Here is a 15,292-nt window from a genome sequence, read left to right as displayed (position 1 = left end):
TGATTATTTTATCAAGTGTTTTTCTACACATTTGGCTGGAATCAACTTTTAAAAAAGCACTGTTTACAAAACAGGAAAACAGACATCGAAGCAAATTGGACTTTAAATGTTAAAAGCAGGAAAATTAGAGGAAGGTAAAATTGAACCATCTTATTTTTTTCCGATGTAGTGCTGTAAACAATAACAAAACAGCCTAAATTTGGGAAGAAACTGCGAGTAACCGTTTGAGATTTTGAATTTTCAGGCATGGAGGAGAGTCTTGTTAATGATATGCACATTCGACGTGAGCTCTTCTGTGATTGGTCAATTACTTTAACGCCCAGTCTGACCAATGAACGAGCAGCTGCTGTAAAATATAGTCACTGGCATTCAACGTTAGTTACCGTTTTTCATTTTAGCATTTGAAAAAAAGGTTGTATCATGTCTGGAAGAGGAAAGACCGGAGGCAAAGCCAGAGCAAAGGCAAAGACCCGCTCCTCCCGGGCCGGGCTTCAGTTTCCCGTCGGCCGTGTCCACAGGCTGCTCCGTAAAGGAAACTATGCTCAGCGTGTCGGTGCCGGAGCTCCCGTCTATCTGGCGGCTGTTCTGGAGTATCTGACCGCTGAGATCTTGGAGCTGGCTGGAAACGCTGCCCGCGACAACAAGAAGACCAGGATCATCCCCCGTCACCTGCAGCTGGCTGTCCGCAACGACGAGGAGCTCAACAAGCTGCTCGGCGGCGTCACCATCGCTCAGGGCGGCGTGCTGCCCAACATCCAGGCTGTTCTTCTGCCCAAGAAGACCGAGAAGGCTGCCAAGGCCAAGTAAACACCCGATAACTACATAACGGCTCTTTTAAGAGCCACACAAACCTCTCAAAGAGTAAAACCGTCTATAAATATTACCTTTTTCAGCGCAATAATATGGTTGTAGATTATCAAAAAAACTCAATTTCATCCATTGACATTTGTCTCTAAAAGTAAATAAATACAGAATTTCTTCCCACTAAATGTTAAAAAGAATACCATTTAATATTGTACACTTTTTTTCATTAAATATACACACGGAGGAGCAAAGACAGGCTTAAAAGAAAATCTTTTCCCTAATCGAGCTTGCATGCAAATTCTACTGTGCCGTCCCCCGCCTCTGATTGGTTCAGCTGCTGGCCGGTAAGGTCTTGTTTCTATGGAGACCTGTCTTTGTTTGAAGTTGGCGGGCAGAGGTGAAAAAGGGCGGGGGCGCTTTGGTCACTCTGTAAACTCATTGTTTAACAAGAAATAAATAAAACACTATGGAGTACCATCAGAGAGGTAACAGTCAGGATATAAGTTGGCCTGTGACTGAGGTAGGTGTGGGGAGTTGAAATGAATACCGAAAGTATGAGGTTGTGGGACACTGATGAATTAGAACGCACACACAAATAACGTTTCTGGTCTCCATGACAACGGTTGTTGTCATGAAAACGAAATGTATGTTCTGTCAGTTGATGTCAGTTATTGTCAGTTTGATAGTTTTTCTTAAGTGGAGTAAGGAGATGAATAAATAATAGAGACTTACCGAAACGTCGTCTCTTTCTCTTCAAACTCCACAAGGAAACATTATGTAATGAGTTTCCATCAGTCCTTCACAGCACATTTTTCTGCATATGGATTGCACAGGTATGATCTCAAGTGGCCTGAAATTAAATATATAATTGATAACATTTTCAAAAGCTGCGATTGTTATGCGGCTCATCTTTTCTATTTTATCATTAACCTTTGATGCAGTGCTGGGCCCATCTGAATGTCAACACATCAACGTCTTTCTTCAAAATTTTTTATTCAGGATAGTGATTAATAAGATTTATTCATAACAATACCACGATTAGAGCTTCTTCTTGATCAATTCCCTCATTGATTCTTGACCTAATTTTATGAGGAAATAAGAACATTACACTGTTTTTCAGCATTATCACAACTGTTTATTGTCAAAACACAACAAACTTTGGGTTTAGTGTCCTTTTCATAACCATATAAATAATAATAAGACTCTGAACCGATTTAAGAAGGAAGTATCAACCATCGACTTCCCCTAATTTTTGCATCTAAAAGCAGGTGAAATTTCTCTTTGAGAGCCTTACTTTCTTCTTTTTCCATGTTTCTACAAATTGTGTTCGTGACAAAAACCCGACTACGCATCTATAATCTAATCTAAAAAAATCAGTTTCCCCGTTTTTTTACTTTTAAAAACATTTCCTCATTCCTGAAAATTTAACACACATGCAAAGAAGTTAATCAGGACATAACACACCCAAAAACGTAATAGTGGACATTTTAGCTATGTTCTCATGAAAGTTTCTATAATTAATTTTTCTCTATTATTCTCTCACCTTTGACAGAACTGTAGGGAAGTAGTTTGAGTACATCTGTGAGTCTGAAGGCTGTGTTCTTGCACAAACCAACTGTTTGTTGTTCATTATGCTGCATGAGGGCATTCATCTGTGCTAGCAAACACATTCTTCCTGAATAGTTTTGGTAAAAAAAGTCACCTGATCTTAATCTTAACTCCCTCATCCTCACACCTCTTTTTTCGAGCTATAAAAACCTCTCAGGTTTGCAGGGGACACAGTCGAGGTGTTGAGATTTCCAGAGAAAGAATGAAGATGATTCTATTTATCCCGCTGCTTCTCGTGGTCCTCTCCGTCTCCACGGATCAGACGGAGGCGTTGGCACTGCAGCAGTCATTTTCACCGGACGTCCATGCTGCTCTGAGAGAGATGATCGCCTCGTTGACCGAACAGAGGCTGGAGCTCAGGTCCCTAAAAAAAGAGAGTGCAGGTACAGTGTTTTGTTACATAATGAAGGAATGAAGGAGCCATATTTTGTATTTTTTCTGGGTGAAAAAAGAAGATTCCAGAGAATTGAAGCAAAATAAAAATTCTAAAATTCATTCATGCTGTGTTTTTCAGGATATGCAGCAAAGTCTGAGAGACAGGAAGCTGAAATTAAGAATCTGAAGAAGCAGCTGGAAGGTAACGAGGAAATAACCACAGCTCTGATTAATCCAATCAAACTTTGAACTTTTAGCTTGAAACTCGTTCTTTACATGACTGTGGAGGCACATGTTGTAGGTGTATTAAGGAATATAGTTATATATTTTTTATTGTGATTATTGGTTGTGTTAATTTACTTGTATTGATTTTAATCTGCATCACTTTAATGAGGATTGATATGAAGTTAAAATGATCTTTAGTTTGGAAAATGTTCTCTCTGATGGACAAATTTGCCATTTCTTGGATCCAAAGCCTGAATGCTGCTCACATATTAGAGGGTCTCTAAGCTTTGGCAACAAGATGAAATATTTGCAACCCATATCTGTGTCATGAAACTAATTTTCTGTTTTTCAGAACATGACACGAAATTGGAGGGACAGGAGACTGAGACCAACAAGCTGAAGCAGCAGCTGGAAGGTATGTTGCAGGGAGATAGTTTATCCTCTTAATTTTTATCACTGATTGTGTAATTTACTTGTATTAGTTTTAATCTGCATCACTTTAATGAGGATTGATATGAAATAAATCGTATAATCTTATATAACTTATAATAATAAATTAGTTTGGAAAATGTTCTTTCTGATGGATAAATGTGCCATTTTTTGGATCCAAAGCCTGCATGCTGCTGACATGCTCATAGTCTGACCAACCTATTGGTTTCATGTGGTTTCATAGAAAGGTACAGCTGAGTATCATCAGCATAGCAATGGAAATTTATGCCATGCTGTCTAATAATGTTACCTAATGGAAGCATGTATAAAGTAAAAATAATTGGTCCAAGCACAGAACCCTGAGGAACTCCATGACTTACTGTGGTGTGTGAGGAAGATTCTTCATTTACAAGAACAACCTGGAATCTATCAGATAAATATGACTTAAACCAGCCTAATGCAGTTCCTTTTATCCCAATAACATGTTCAAGTCTCTGTAACAGAATGCTGTGATCGATCGTATCACAGATTCTGCGGAACTGTTACAAGTTGAACATAACACCTTAATTTGGTTTCAGGTGAACCGTACATTCATTTAAATCTGGCAGTGATGTAAAACTGTCCACATGATGAGGCCCCCGAATGTCATTATGTTTAGAAATATTCACAATTTTTTACGGATCTATGAAAGTGGCTAAAATATTATTTATTTTGACTCTTTATAACAAAGAAATGTGTTTTGCTGTCATAACTGTGATGAAAGTGTGACTCAACAACACCTTAGATACTGATTTTCTCTCTTTAACAGTCAGGCAGGTGGCTTTCTCAGCTTCTCTGTTGGTTGACGGAAGCACAACATTCGGACCCTTTAACACTTTCACTACGTTGGTCTTCAAACATGTCGTAACAAACATTGGAAATGCCTACAACCAGCAAACAGGTAACAATATACATAAAATACAAGTACAACAAGTCTGAGCAAATTTCAGATTTGATTTATCATTAAACAACATTCATTTTGCAGGTATTTTCACTGCACCGGTGAAAGGAGCCTACCACTTTGAGTGGTACGTAGGTGCACATGGTGGCAGACATGCTGCAGCTGCAGTGTTAGTGAAAAACGGAGAGAGAATCTTCATCGCATATGAATATCAGCGGTCCTCTTACGGAACTTCTGCTAATGGTGCTACACTGCTTCTGGAGAGTGGAGATCAAGTATTTGTACAACAGTGGCCTAATGCAATTCTATTTGACAATAATAATCACCACACAACCTTCAGCGGTCATCTGCTGTTCAACATGTGAGAGAAAAACAGTTTCTCTGTTTCTGAAAGATGATCTGCAGGTTCCTGTTGTCCTTAATCATATTAATCTGACATTTATCTGATCATCTGCAATCAAAATAATTCTATGTGATGAAACTTTCTCTTAAACAAAATGCAAATAATGATGAATATAAATGGAAAATGTGGCTGTTTTATTACTTCTCATGATTCAAAGGGATTATTTTTCTGATTCTGAGTTTTCTCAATAAAGAATAAATGTGTCAAAGCAGCAACGTCTGAGAATATTTCTTCATTTGTTTCAAACATACACGTCAACAGAGTGAAATCAGAAAATCAAATGTAACATCAGAGTAATGTGAGGAAACATCTTTCCCATAGAGGGATGTAGTGGAGGCATTTATCTATTTAGCACAAAGAAGTCAAAGACGCCCGATGTTGTAAAGGGTCAACAGAAGGAGAACAGATGTGAAATCAAGCGTTAGTCTTCTCCTCTGTCATGTCACATGCAGCCGTATCATCAAAAATGTTTTTAAAAAACAGGTATTCTCAGTTTAAACTCATTATCTGATCAAAAAACGTTTTTGTTGATCTTTTCCTGGTTGGACTTTGAATATTTCCTAATTTCCAAAAGCTAAACAAAGATGACACAACAGACCTCAGGAAGGGTAGCAGGAACACACATGATGAGATTTTTTACTGTGTTCTCTTGAAAGTGGATTTAATTGTCTCTCAAACTTAAAACTTGACAGCGGTTTGATCTTTTAGATATAACAAAGTTTACCAGAGATCATAAACTTGCTTCAGGACAGTCATGGTGCAGCAAGTTGCCCAAAAATCACAGATTGTCCAATTATTTTACAGCTTTATTAACTTAAAAACTAAATGTTAGAATTACTAAAAGTCATGGCACTAATCTCCCAAATGAGTTGAACATTTTGACAGCTTACAGTGTCAGCGAGTAGCTAGGTGCAGAAAAGTGTACTGAACAAAACGAATAAAAAATAGATTAAAAATAACTTTAAATGGTTCTGAGACACCGTTTCCTCACTTCATTTGCATTGTATGATGGGCGTATAAATAAGTCGGTCTTCTTTTATGACTCAGGATCAACCGATTATCGGCGCCGATTTTCAGCATTTTGACACGTATCGGCATCAGCCTTTTTTTAATCGGACGGCCGTTAAAAGCTGAATTTCAAACCGGTTTATTTTGGCTCTGATGCAGCTGCGCCTCTCTGTCTCCGGCATCGTCCCACCCACAGCACCATCTGATTGGTTACACACAGCCAGGTAACAGCCAATCAGCAGTGAGAGCCACTCTGCTCACAGGCAGAGAGGAGAAATAGTTTTGACTCGAGGAGAAGCTTTAGAGCGGATATATGTTTCAAAGGTAAGTTAAGGCAGCAAACTGTCCCCAAATTGTAATAAACATCCCAGCCCTCTACAGCTAACTCACAACTCACCCTCACAACTGCTAGTAACGTTACTGTGACTCCAATAACGTTATTTTAACAGAAGCGGCAGCTCTGCTCGCTCACAGTAGCGATTCATGAGTCAATCATTCAAAACTCAGATTCATTTTACTGACTCTGAGTTACAGTCATTGTCTCCATAAAATCATTCACTGACTCACTGCTGCTACTGCCAGCTAACTGCAAAGAGGAGACACAACTGTTATTCTAACTGCAATTGCATAAACACATGAAGCTAATCGCTGTATTAGCTCAGTGGCTGCAGCTCACAGCTGCTAGAAACTCATCATTCAGACTCATTCAAACCAGACTCGCAGCTTCATTCTGCACATGATTATTTTTAATCTGATGGTGCACTGTTGGATGTTAGCATAGTATTATTTTTGCACTGTTGTTATTTGTTTCATTTCACTTTATTGGACATGCTGCTGAGCCTTGGAGCTCCCTGCACTTAGAACAATAGACATCTTTGTTGTAAAATTCTAAGAAAAATAATTAGAACATGATCTGTTATCTGAAAAGCTGTTTAATAAACATATGCTTAAAGGCATTTAAACAAACTTAAGTGTTGGAGTTTTATTTAAAATTTTGACACCAATATTTTCACTTTTACTGCGAATGAATATCGGCTCTGAACTATTAATAATTGGTATTTGCCCTGAAAAAACCCCCAAAACACATCAGTCTATCTGTAATTAAGACTTCTTTGACTCAGGTTTACAAATAACTTTCTGATAAACACACTTAAAGGTTTAAGACGCATCAATAAAACATAGAAAAACTGTGTTTACCTCTGTAGTCATTTACCTTCTTTAAGAGTAAATATGCACAAATCAGTGCCATGCTTTAAAAGCAAACAAATGACAGTTTTTCTCGATTGCTAAGACACATTTCTTGAAAGCTGCTCTCCTTTTCTGTAAACTGTGAACACAAAACCCAATTTTCAAGCTACATTCAAAAACCTCAGAATCTTCTTGCAAAATTAAACTATATAGCTCTGTTAGCTCATAGCTGCTGTTATGTGGCTACTTGCAGCTATAGGAGAGCTAACGGAGGGATTTCTACACAGGCACTCTACTGGGACCACTTCACCACTTTTTAGACTTTGTAGACCTGTAAAGATGCTGTTACAATAATCAAGCCTACTAAAGATGAATGCATGGACTAGTTTGTCCAGGTCCTGCTGAGACATCAGATCTTTTAACCTTGATATATTCTTAAGGTGATAGTAGGCTGACTTTGTTATTGCTTTAATGTGTTTGTCCAAATTTAGGTCTGAGTCCATCACTACACCCAGATTTCTGGCCTGGTTGGTAGTTTTTAGGTTTATAGATTGAAGCTCTGTGGTGACTTTCAATCGTTTATCTTTGGCTCCAAAGACAATTACCTCAGTTTTGTTTTTGTTTAGCTGGAGGAAGTTGTGGCACATCCAGTCATTTATCTCCTCAATGCATTGAGGTGACATTGTTATATACATCTGTGTGTCATCTGCATAGCTATGGTAGTTTATTTGGTTGTTTTTTATAATCTGTGCCAGTGGGAGCATGTAGATGTTAAACAGAAGAGGTCCCAGGATGGAACCTTGGGGAACTCCACATGTGATTCTTGTCTGCTCAGATGTAAAGTTACCTATTGACACAAAGTACTTCCTGTTCTCTAAGTATGTTTTAAGCCAGTTTAGTACAGTTCCGGAAAGACCAGCCCAGTTCTCCAGTCGTTTGAGTAATATATTGTGGTCAACTGTATCAAAGGCAGCACTGAGATCCAGTAAAACTAAGACTGACATTTTTCCACTGTCTGTATTCAGACATATGTCATTAAACACTTTGGTCAGAGCAGTCTCAGTGCTTTGGTGCTGTCTAAAGCCTGACTGGAAGGTATCATAGCAGTTATTTTGTGTTAAAAAGTAATTAAGCTGTTGAAAAACCGCTTTTTGAATGATCTTACTTAAAAATGGGAGATTTGAGATGGGCCTGTAGTTGTTCACTTGTGTCTTGTCAAGATTGTCCTTTTTCAGCAGAGGTTTAATTACAGCTGTTTTTAGTGGCTCTGGAAACACACCTGACATTAAGGACAAGTTCACGATCAGTAACAGGTCTGACTCCAAAGTCTTTGAGACCCCTTTGAAAAAACCTGTTGGTAGGATGTCTAAACAGCAAGAGGTGTCCTCCAGGTCTTTACTGTTAATGGGTTGAAATAGTGTCATGGTGTTTAAACTGGTTTTCGGTGGACACAGTACATATGCTGAACCTGCTGCTGATGTACCAACTGCTTGTCTAATATTTCGGACTTTGTCTGTGAAGAATGTGGCAAAGTCATTGCAGGCCATGGTGGAATGGAGTTCAGTTGCCACTGACACAGGAGGGTTTGTTAGCCTGTCAACTGTAGCAAATAAGGCCCGAGCATTATGACTGTTTTTGGTGATGATGTCAGAGAAGTAGGTCTTCCTTGCATTGTTTTTACTGTTAATGGGTTGAAATGGGTAGTCCCACATTTGAGATACTTTTGCTAATCTAGGATTTGTACATTTTATTTTCCTTAACCCTTTCATGCACGATGTCCACTTCAGTTGATGGAAATAAAAACCTTTTTTAATCATAATAAATGTTTTTGTTTTTTTGTCAAAGTTGCACAGAGGCCACTAAAGTGGACGTTAAAGCATCACGTTTCTGTTCCTCAGATGCACGATGTCCATGTGACATTTCAGTAACTCCTGAAATAATTGGTGTAAAATAATTTATGCCTAAAGATAAAAAAATACACTTGGGGAAAAAAATCCTGACTGAGGCGTTCATAATTCGTGCATGAAAGGGTTAATCACTGCAGTCTGTTAAGACTGCAAGTGCAATGTGTTTGTTTGAGGTTTTCAAATGAGTTTTACCTACTTTTCAGACTTTTGATGTCTTTTTTAGGGTCATATTTAGGCACCTGGTCCCGCAGGTAACCGTGAGCTGCATCTAAAAGCAGGTGAAATTTCTCTTTGAGAGCCTTACTTTCTTCTTTTTCCATGTTTCTACAAATTGTGTTCGTGACAAAAACCCGACTACGCATCTATAATCTCATCTAAAAAATCAGTTTCCCCGTTTTTTTACTTTTAAAAACATTTCCTCATTCCTGAAAATTTAACACACATGCAAAGAAGTTAATCGGGACATAACACACCCAAAAACGTAGTAGTGGACATTTTAGTTCTCATGAAAGTTTCTATAATGAATTTTTCTCTATTATTCTCTCACCTTTGGCAGAAGTGTAGGGAAGTAGTTTGAGTACATCTGTGAGTCTGAAGGCTGTGTTCTTGCACAAACCAGCTGTTTGTTGTTCATTATGCTGCATGAGGGCATTCATCTGTGCTAGCAAACACATTCTTCCTGAATAGTTTTGTTAAAAAAAGTCACCTGATCTTAATCTGAACTCCCTCATCCTCACACCTCTTTTTTCGAGCTATAAAAACCTCTCAGGTTTGCAGGGGACACAGTCGAGGTGTTAAGATTTCCAGAGAAAGAATGAAGATGACTCTATTTCTCCCGCTGCTTCTTGTGGTCCTCTCCGTCTCCACGGATCAGACGGAGGCGTTGGCACTGCAGCAGTCATTTTCACCGGACGTCCATGCTGCTCTGAGAGAGATGATCGCCTCGTTGACCGAACAGAGGCTGGAGCTCAGGTCCCTAAAAAAAGAGAGTGCAGGTACAGTGTTTTGTTACATAATGAAGGAATGAAGGAGCCATATTTTGTATTTTTTCTGGGTGAAAAAAGAAGATTCCAGAGAATTGAAGCTAAATTTAATTTTAAAAAGCCATTAATGTTGTGTTTTTCGTCACATGCAGCAAAGTTTGAGAGTCAGGGAGCTGAAATCGAGACTCTGAAGAAGCAGCTGGAAGGTAACATGTGGAAATCATCACAGCTCTGATTAGGTTTTTATCACTTTGACAAAACTTTGATGAACGTGTGACTCAAAAACATCTTAAATTCTGATATTCCCTCTTTAACAGGTCAGGTGGCTTTCTCAGCTGCTCTGACTGACCACCACAGATATTTTGGACCCTTTAACACTTTCACTACGTTGGTCTTCAAACATGTCGTAACAAACATTGGAAATGCCTACAACGATCACACAGGTAACAAACTGTATCAATACAAGTCTGAGCAAATTTCAGATTGGATTTTCCATTAAACAGCAAACATCCTGCAGGTATTTTCACTGCACCGGTGAAAGGAGCCTACCACTTTGAGTGGTACGTAAGTGGACAAGGCGGTCCTACTTCAGGCGCTGCGTTGGTGAGAAACGGGGAGAGAATCTTCCTGGCATATGAACATCAGCGGTACCAGTTTGCAAGTTCCTCTAATGGTGCTACACTGCTTCTGGAGAGTGGAGATCAAGTATTTGTACAACAGTGGCATCATTCAAGAATATATGACAATCAAAATCACCACACAACCTTCAGCGGTCGTCTGCTGTTTATCATGTGAGAGAAAAACAGTTTCTCTGTTTCTGAAAGATGATCTGCAGGTTCCTGTTGTCCTTAATCGTATTAATCTGACATTTATCTGATCATCTGCAATAAAAATAATTCTGTCTGACGAAACTATCTCTTAATCCAAATCAAAATGCAAATAATGATGAATATAAATGGAAAATGTGGCTGTTTTATTACTTCTCATGATTCAAAGGGATTATTTTTCTGATTCTGCGTTTTCTCAATAAAGAATAAATGTGTCAAAGCAGCAACGTCTGAGAATATTTCTTCATTTGTTTCAAACATACACGTCAACAGAGTGAAATCAGAAAATCAAATGTAACATCAGAGTAATGTGAGGAAACATCTTTCCCATAGAGGGATGTCGGTGGAGGCATTTATCTATTTAGCACAAAGAAGTCAAAGACGCCCGATGTTGTAAAGGGTCAACAGGTCATTTCACACAGTAAGGTTAGAGTCAGGGTTACAGCTTTAATTGGTCTTTCAATTGGAAAACTGATCAGGCCTGTTTTAATTTTCCCTCTTAAATTAAATTACTCATATTCATTCAGTCGTATTTATTTAACTGTCCTTTTCCTTCTGTTATGAGGCGCTGAAAATAATTAGTTAGTTCTCACACATACATCTCATAATTATGTATTTTTATCTCAAAAAAAAGTAGGAGCACATCATCCAGAGGATATCCAAATTACACAGAAAGAAAAGCGCCAAAATCGTAGCTTTTGTGTAACTTGGTTTGAGAGAAAGGACCGGCTAACAGCTAACAGCTAACGGCTAACGGCCTCTTGAAGCTTGAACCCCCCCCCCATTCATGTCACACAGATGGAACATTTTGTGGAGTATTTCTTTTAAGGCTCTCTTAACGTCTTTCTGGAGTGTTTTTCTGGAGTTACTATTTTAGTTTTGTGCTGATGTTTGGATTATTGTGTTCCAAAGCAAATTGCAATAGGCTATAGTACCAATTTTTTAGCACAAGTCTGGGTTGACCTTTTTTAAAACCTTTTATGGTGTGAAAGTATTTGTATGAGAGATGGTAGATGGTATATTTTCCATCAGTGCATTCTTCTAAATAGTGTTTTGGTGGTTTGTTGAAAAGGCCCGTGCTGTTGTGATAGTTTAAACTTACATTCTAACAGGACACCTTTTATGTTGAAATACAACTACTTGGCTTTTATAATACATTAGCCCCCCCATTCAATGTCACCACAAGCCGTCACTGGAAATCAGAAAATCAAATGTAACATCAGAGTAATGTGAGGAAACATCTTTCCCATAGAGGGATGTCGGTGGAAACATTTATCTATTTAACATAAAGAAGTCAAAGACGACCAATGTTGTAAAGGGTCAACAGGTCTCCATTTCACACAGTAAGGTTAGAGTCAGGGTTACAGCTTTAATTGGTCTTTTAATTGGAAAACTGATCAGGCCTGTTTTAATTTTCCCGCTGAAATTAAATGACTCATATTCATTCAGTCGTATTTATTTAACTGTCCTTTTCCTTCTGTTATGAGGCGCTGAAAACCCATAATTAGTTCTCACACATACATCTCATAATTATGTATTTTTATCTCAAAATTATGTTTTTATTATCTAATAATAATACAGAGTATATAGCAAAACAATTCGCCACCATAACATTTGTCTTAACAGTTGATATCAATATATATCAGATGACATTTTGTAAATATTTGCTCTGTAATTAATCAAGTTATTTCACAGTAACATATGAAGTATTTTCCTATTCATGTTTAGTTTGTTGTCATATTTAATATGTATGTATGTTATTGTTTAGTATTTTAATCATAATTTTTTTGTGTGACCTTATATACTTTCACAAAGGAGAAGAGGCTCCGGACATATCCCTGTGACACTTGGATGAAGAGTGTGAAATGTTCGTAAAGCAAGTCTGACAAATAAAAGTGATACTCTGTCTCCGTCAACGTCCGTTAACGTTGGCTCCGCCCACCGAAATCCCGCCCATTTCCCTCCTTTACGTCCGCAGTTCAGAGATAAATACAGTGCGCGTGCCTCACAGGAACCAGTTCATATTTGAATTAATAAAAAGACCACGAACATGAGCGGAAGAGGAAAGGGCGGCAAAGGACTCGGTAAAGGAGGCGCTAAGCGTCACCGTAAAGTTCTCCGTGATAACATCCAGGGAATCACCAAACCCGCCATCCGCCGCCTGGCTCGCCGCGGCGGAGTCAAGCGTATTTCCGGCCTGATCTACGAGGAGACCCGCGGTGTGTTGAAGGTCTTCCTGGAGAACGTTATTCGTGATGCTGTTACCTACACCGAGCACGCAAAGAGGAAGACTGTGACCGCCATGGACGTGGTGTACGCGCTCAAGAGACAGGGCCGCACTCTCTACGGCTTCGGAGGTTAAACTGATCCTGAACCAGTTCTAGACAAACCCAACGGCTCTTTTCAGAGCCACCCACCTTTACCTGAAGAGCTCAGATCTGTTTCAGTTTTATTCCTATGATACAGTCACAATGCTGTAGACCTGCATAAGCTTTTCTTCTGGTTTATTAATAAAAAACATCTTTTAAAACTGCTCTTAATTGTATCTATACATCGTCTTAAAGTATTTGTGAAAAATAAAGTTAAATGATGTTTCATTTTGAGGCTGCATCTTTTCCCCGTTCACTCTATATGGTTTTAGTTACCTAAATGGCTTCCAAAGGATGCCAACTTTCACCAAACTGTTCTCGGTGAGCAGATAAATATATTTCATGCCAGAAATAAGGTCCAGATTTAAAAATACTGAAGTTCCTGTTTAATGTATGACCAGCAGAGACTGAAATAAGAAAATCTTGAGCAATTATAGCATTTCATTCAATGAGATGCGTATTATTCTGTGTTTCTGCCAGATGTATTAATGTAAATTATCTGTGTGCAGGTGACATTCGAAGACTAATGGGAGACTTGCAGCTGACCTTTCCAGCTGTCCAACAACAAAAATGGAAATCTCATTCTGGAAAATTAGTGCTGTAATCTGAGACTGCGTTTTGTAAATAGTGAAATGTAAATGTTTCACATTAGCTCAACACTGCACAATGCACAGGGCTGCAAAACGCAGTAACTGAGCACACAACAAGCAGCTTAGTTACATGTAAGTTTACTTAAAATGTTCAATTGAGTTCTGATTAAGCATAATGGCTGTCTTCCTAAATAAATTTAATTACAGGCAACAAGACGATGAGAATAAGAAACTTGGCAATCAGAATTAAAGCAACTTTCACAGCACACTTTCAACATTTTTAATTTCTTACCATGTGAAAATGGCAAACTGATGGCAATGGTCTGACTTGGATGAACTTCCTTAATGGAAAGTCCCTCTTTTGCCTGGGATTGATCTGCTTTAAGGATCCCTTTAGTTTATTCTGTCAACCCAGAGAATCAAGCTGCTTGAAATACTCCTGAAAAAACATGTATTTGTGCACCAAATTCATGCTAGCTCTTTTCTTAGTCTTCTGTAGTTTTTGGTGTAAACTTGCACTGATTGGTCACTTTTGATTTAATTCCAAATAGATCTTTAATAGAATCACTACAGCGAATCTTCCTCTGTTTCTACAGAAGAACCATCTATTACAGAGATTTGAACGAGGATGACAAACTGGCCTCCTTCAACGAACCTTTCTCAGTCCAGCACAGACCGAATGGATCATTTCAGGTTGCTTATCATTTAAGAAAATTTTTACTGGGGTTAAAACAAGCAGTTCTATTCACTGATTTGATGACAATGATGAGTTGCCTTTACACTTTAATCTAAGATTTAGAATATTGAGCTTTATTATACATTATTTGATTATTTTATCAAGTGTTTTTCTACACATTTGACTTGAATCAACTTTTAAAAAAGCACTGTTTACAAAACAGACATTAAAGCAAATTGGACTTTAAATGTTAAAAGCAGGAAAATTAGAGGAAGGTAAAATTGAACCATCTAATTTTTTTTCTGATGTTGTGCTGTAAACAATAACAAACAAGCCTAAATTTGGGAAGAAACTGCGAGTAACCGTTTGAGATTTTGAATTTTCAGGCATGGAGGAGAGTCTTGTTAATGATATGTACGTTCGACCTGAGCTCTTCTGTGATTGGTCAATTACTTTAACGCCCAGTCTAACCAATGAACGAGCAGCTGCTATAGTATATACTTGCTGGCATTCAACATTAGTTACTGGTTTTTCATTTGAACGTTTGAAAGTAAAGTTTCATTATGTCTGGAAGAGGAAAGACCGGAGGCAAAGCCAGAGCAAAGGCAAAGACCCGCTCCTCCCGGGCCGGGCTTCAGTTTCCCGTCGGCCGTGTCCACAGGCTGCTCCGTAAAGGAAACTATGCTCAGCGTGTCGGTGCCGGAGCTCCCGTCTATCTGGCGGCTGTTCTGGAGTATCTGACCGCTGAGATCTTGGAGCTGGCTGGAAACGCTGCCCGCGACAACAAGAAGACCAGGATCATCCCACGTCACCTGCAGCTGGCTGTCCGCAACGACGAGGAGCTCAACAAGCTGCTCGGCGGCGTCACCATCGCTCAGGGCGGCGTGCTGCCCAACATCCAGGCTGTTCTTCTGCCCAAGAAGACCGAGAAGGCTGCCAAGGCCAAGTAAACACCCGATA

The 15,292-nt window shown here is 38.8% G+C and overlaps 4 protein-coding genes and 1 long non-coding RNA gene across 8 annotated transcripts in view; 4 read left to right on the top strand and 1 right to left on the bottom strand.

Annotated features, from left to right (window-relative positions):
- The window catches only part of LOC140280321 (complement C1q tumor necrosis factor-related protein 3-like), a 12,104-nt gene extending 7,109 nt beyond the window's left edge, over positions 1 to 4,995 (top strand). Inside the window, exons 1-5 of one of the 4 annotated variants that reach the window (XM_072375625.1) lie at positions 2,583 to 2,795; positions 2,936 to 2,989; positions 3,365 to 3,427; positions 4,250 to 4,381; positions 4,466 to 4,995. In XM_072375625.1, the coding sequence (XP_072231726.1) occupies positions 2,615 to 2,795; positions 2,936 to 2,989; positions 3,365 to 3,427; positions 4,250 to 4,381; positions 4,466 to 4,746 (711 nt within the window). In that variant the 5' untranslated portion in view covers positions 2,583 to 2,614 and the 3' untranslated portion in view covers positions 4,747 to 4,995. Of the gene's footprint in view, positions 1 to 2,582; positions 2,796 to 2,926; positions 2,990 to 3,364; positions 3,428 to 4,249; positions 4,382 to 4,465 lie in introns of those variants that run through there. The other 3 variants (XM_072375624.1, XM_072375626.1, XM_072375623.1) reach the window with 3 other exon arrangements.
- The window catches only part of LOC140280334 (uncharacterized), a 15,119-nt gene extending 4,201 nt beyond the window's left edge, over positions 1 to 10,918 (bottom strand). The window contains exon 1 of the long non-coding RNA XR_011909402.1: positions 10,778 to 10,918. This is a non-coding gene — a long non-coding RNA (uncharacterized lncRNA). The remainder of the gene's footprint in view (positions 1 to 10,777) is intronic.
- LOC140280331 (uncharacterized) lies at positions 420 to 15,292 on the top strand. The gene is made up of 3 exons (XM_072375637.1): positions 420 to 803; positions 4,645 to 4,656; positions 14,889 to 15,292. The coding sequence occupies exons 1-3, from the start codon at positions 421 to 423 to the stop codon at positions 15,280 to 15,282; spliced, it is 789 nt and encodes a 262-aa protein (XP_072231738.1). The 5' UTR covers position 420; the 3' UTR covers positions 15,283 to 15,292.
- LOC140280274 (complement C1q-like protein 2) lies at positions 9,708 to 10,768 on the top strand. The gene is made up of 4 exons (XM_072375579.1): positions 9,708 to 9,882; positions 10,023 to 10,076; positions 10,188 to 10,313; positions 10,388 to 10,768. The coding sequence occupies exons 1-4, from the start codon at positions 9,708 to 9,710 to the stop codon at positions 10,663 to 10,665; spliced, it is 633 nt and encodes a 210-aa protein (XP_072231680.1). The 3' UTR covers positions 10,666 to 10,768.
- On the top strand, positions 12,740 to 13,077 carry LOC140280329 (histone H4). Its single transcript, XM_072375635.1, has one exon. It carries the CDS (start codon positions 12,748 to 12,750, stop codon positions 13,057 to 13,059), a length of 312 nt encoding a protein of 103 aa, XP_072231736.1. The 5' UTR covers positions 12,740 to 12,747; the 3' UTR covers positions 13,060 to 13,077.

The sequence above is a fragment of the Leuresthes tenuis genome, unplaced genomic scaffold (genome assembly GCF_036924035.1).
Source record: "Leuresthes tenuis unplaced genomic scaffold, fLeuTen1.0.hap1 SCAF_21, whole genome shotgun sequence".
NCBI classification, from domain to species: Eukaryota; Metazoa; Chordata; class Actinopteri; order Atheriniformes; family Atherinopsidae; genus Leuresthes; species Leuresthes tenuis.
The sequence above is the reverse complement of the archived record's forward strand: the minus strand, read 5'-3'. Positions and strand labels throughout refer to the sequence as shown.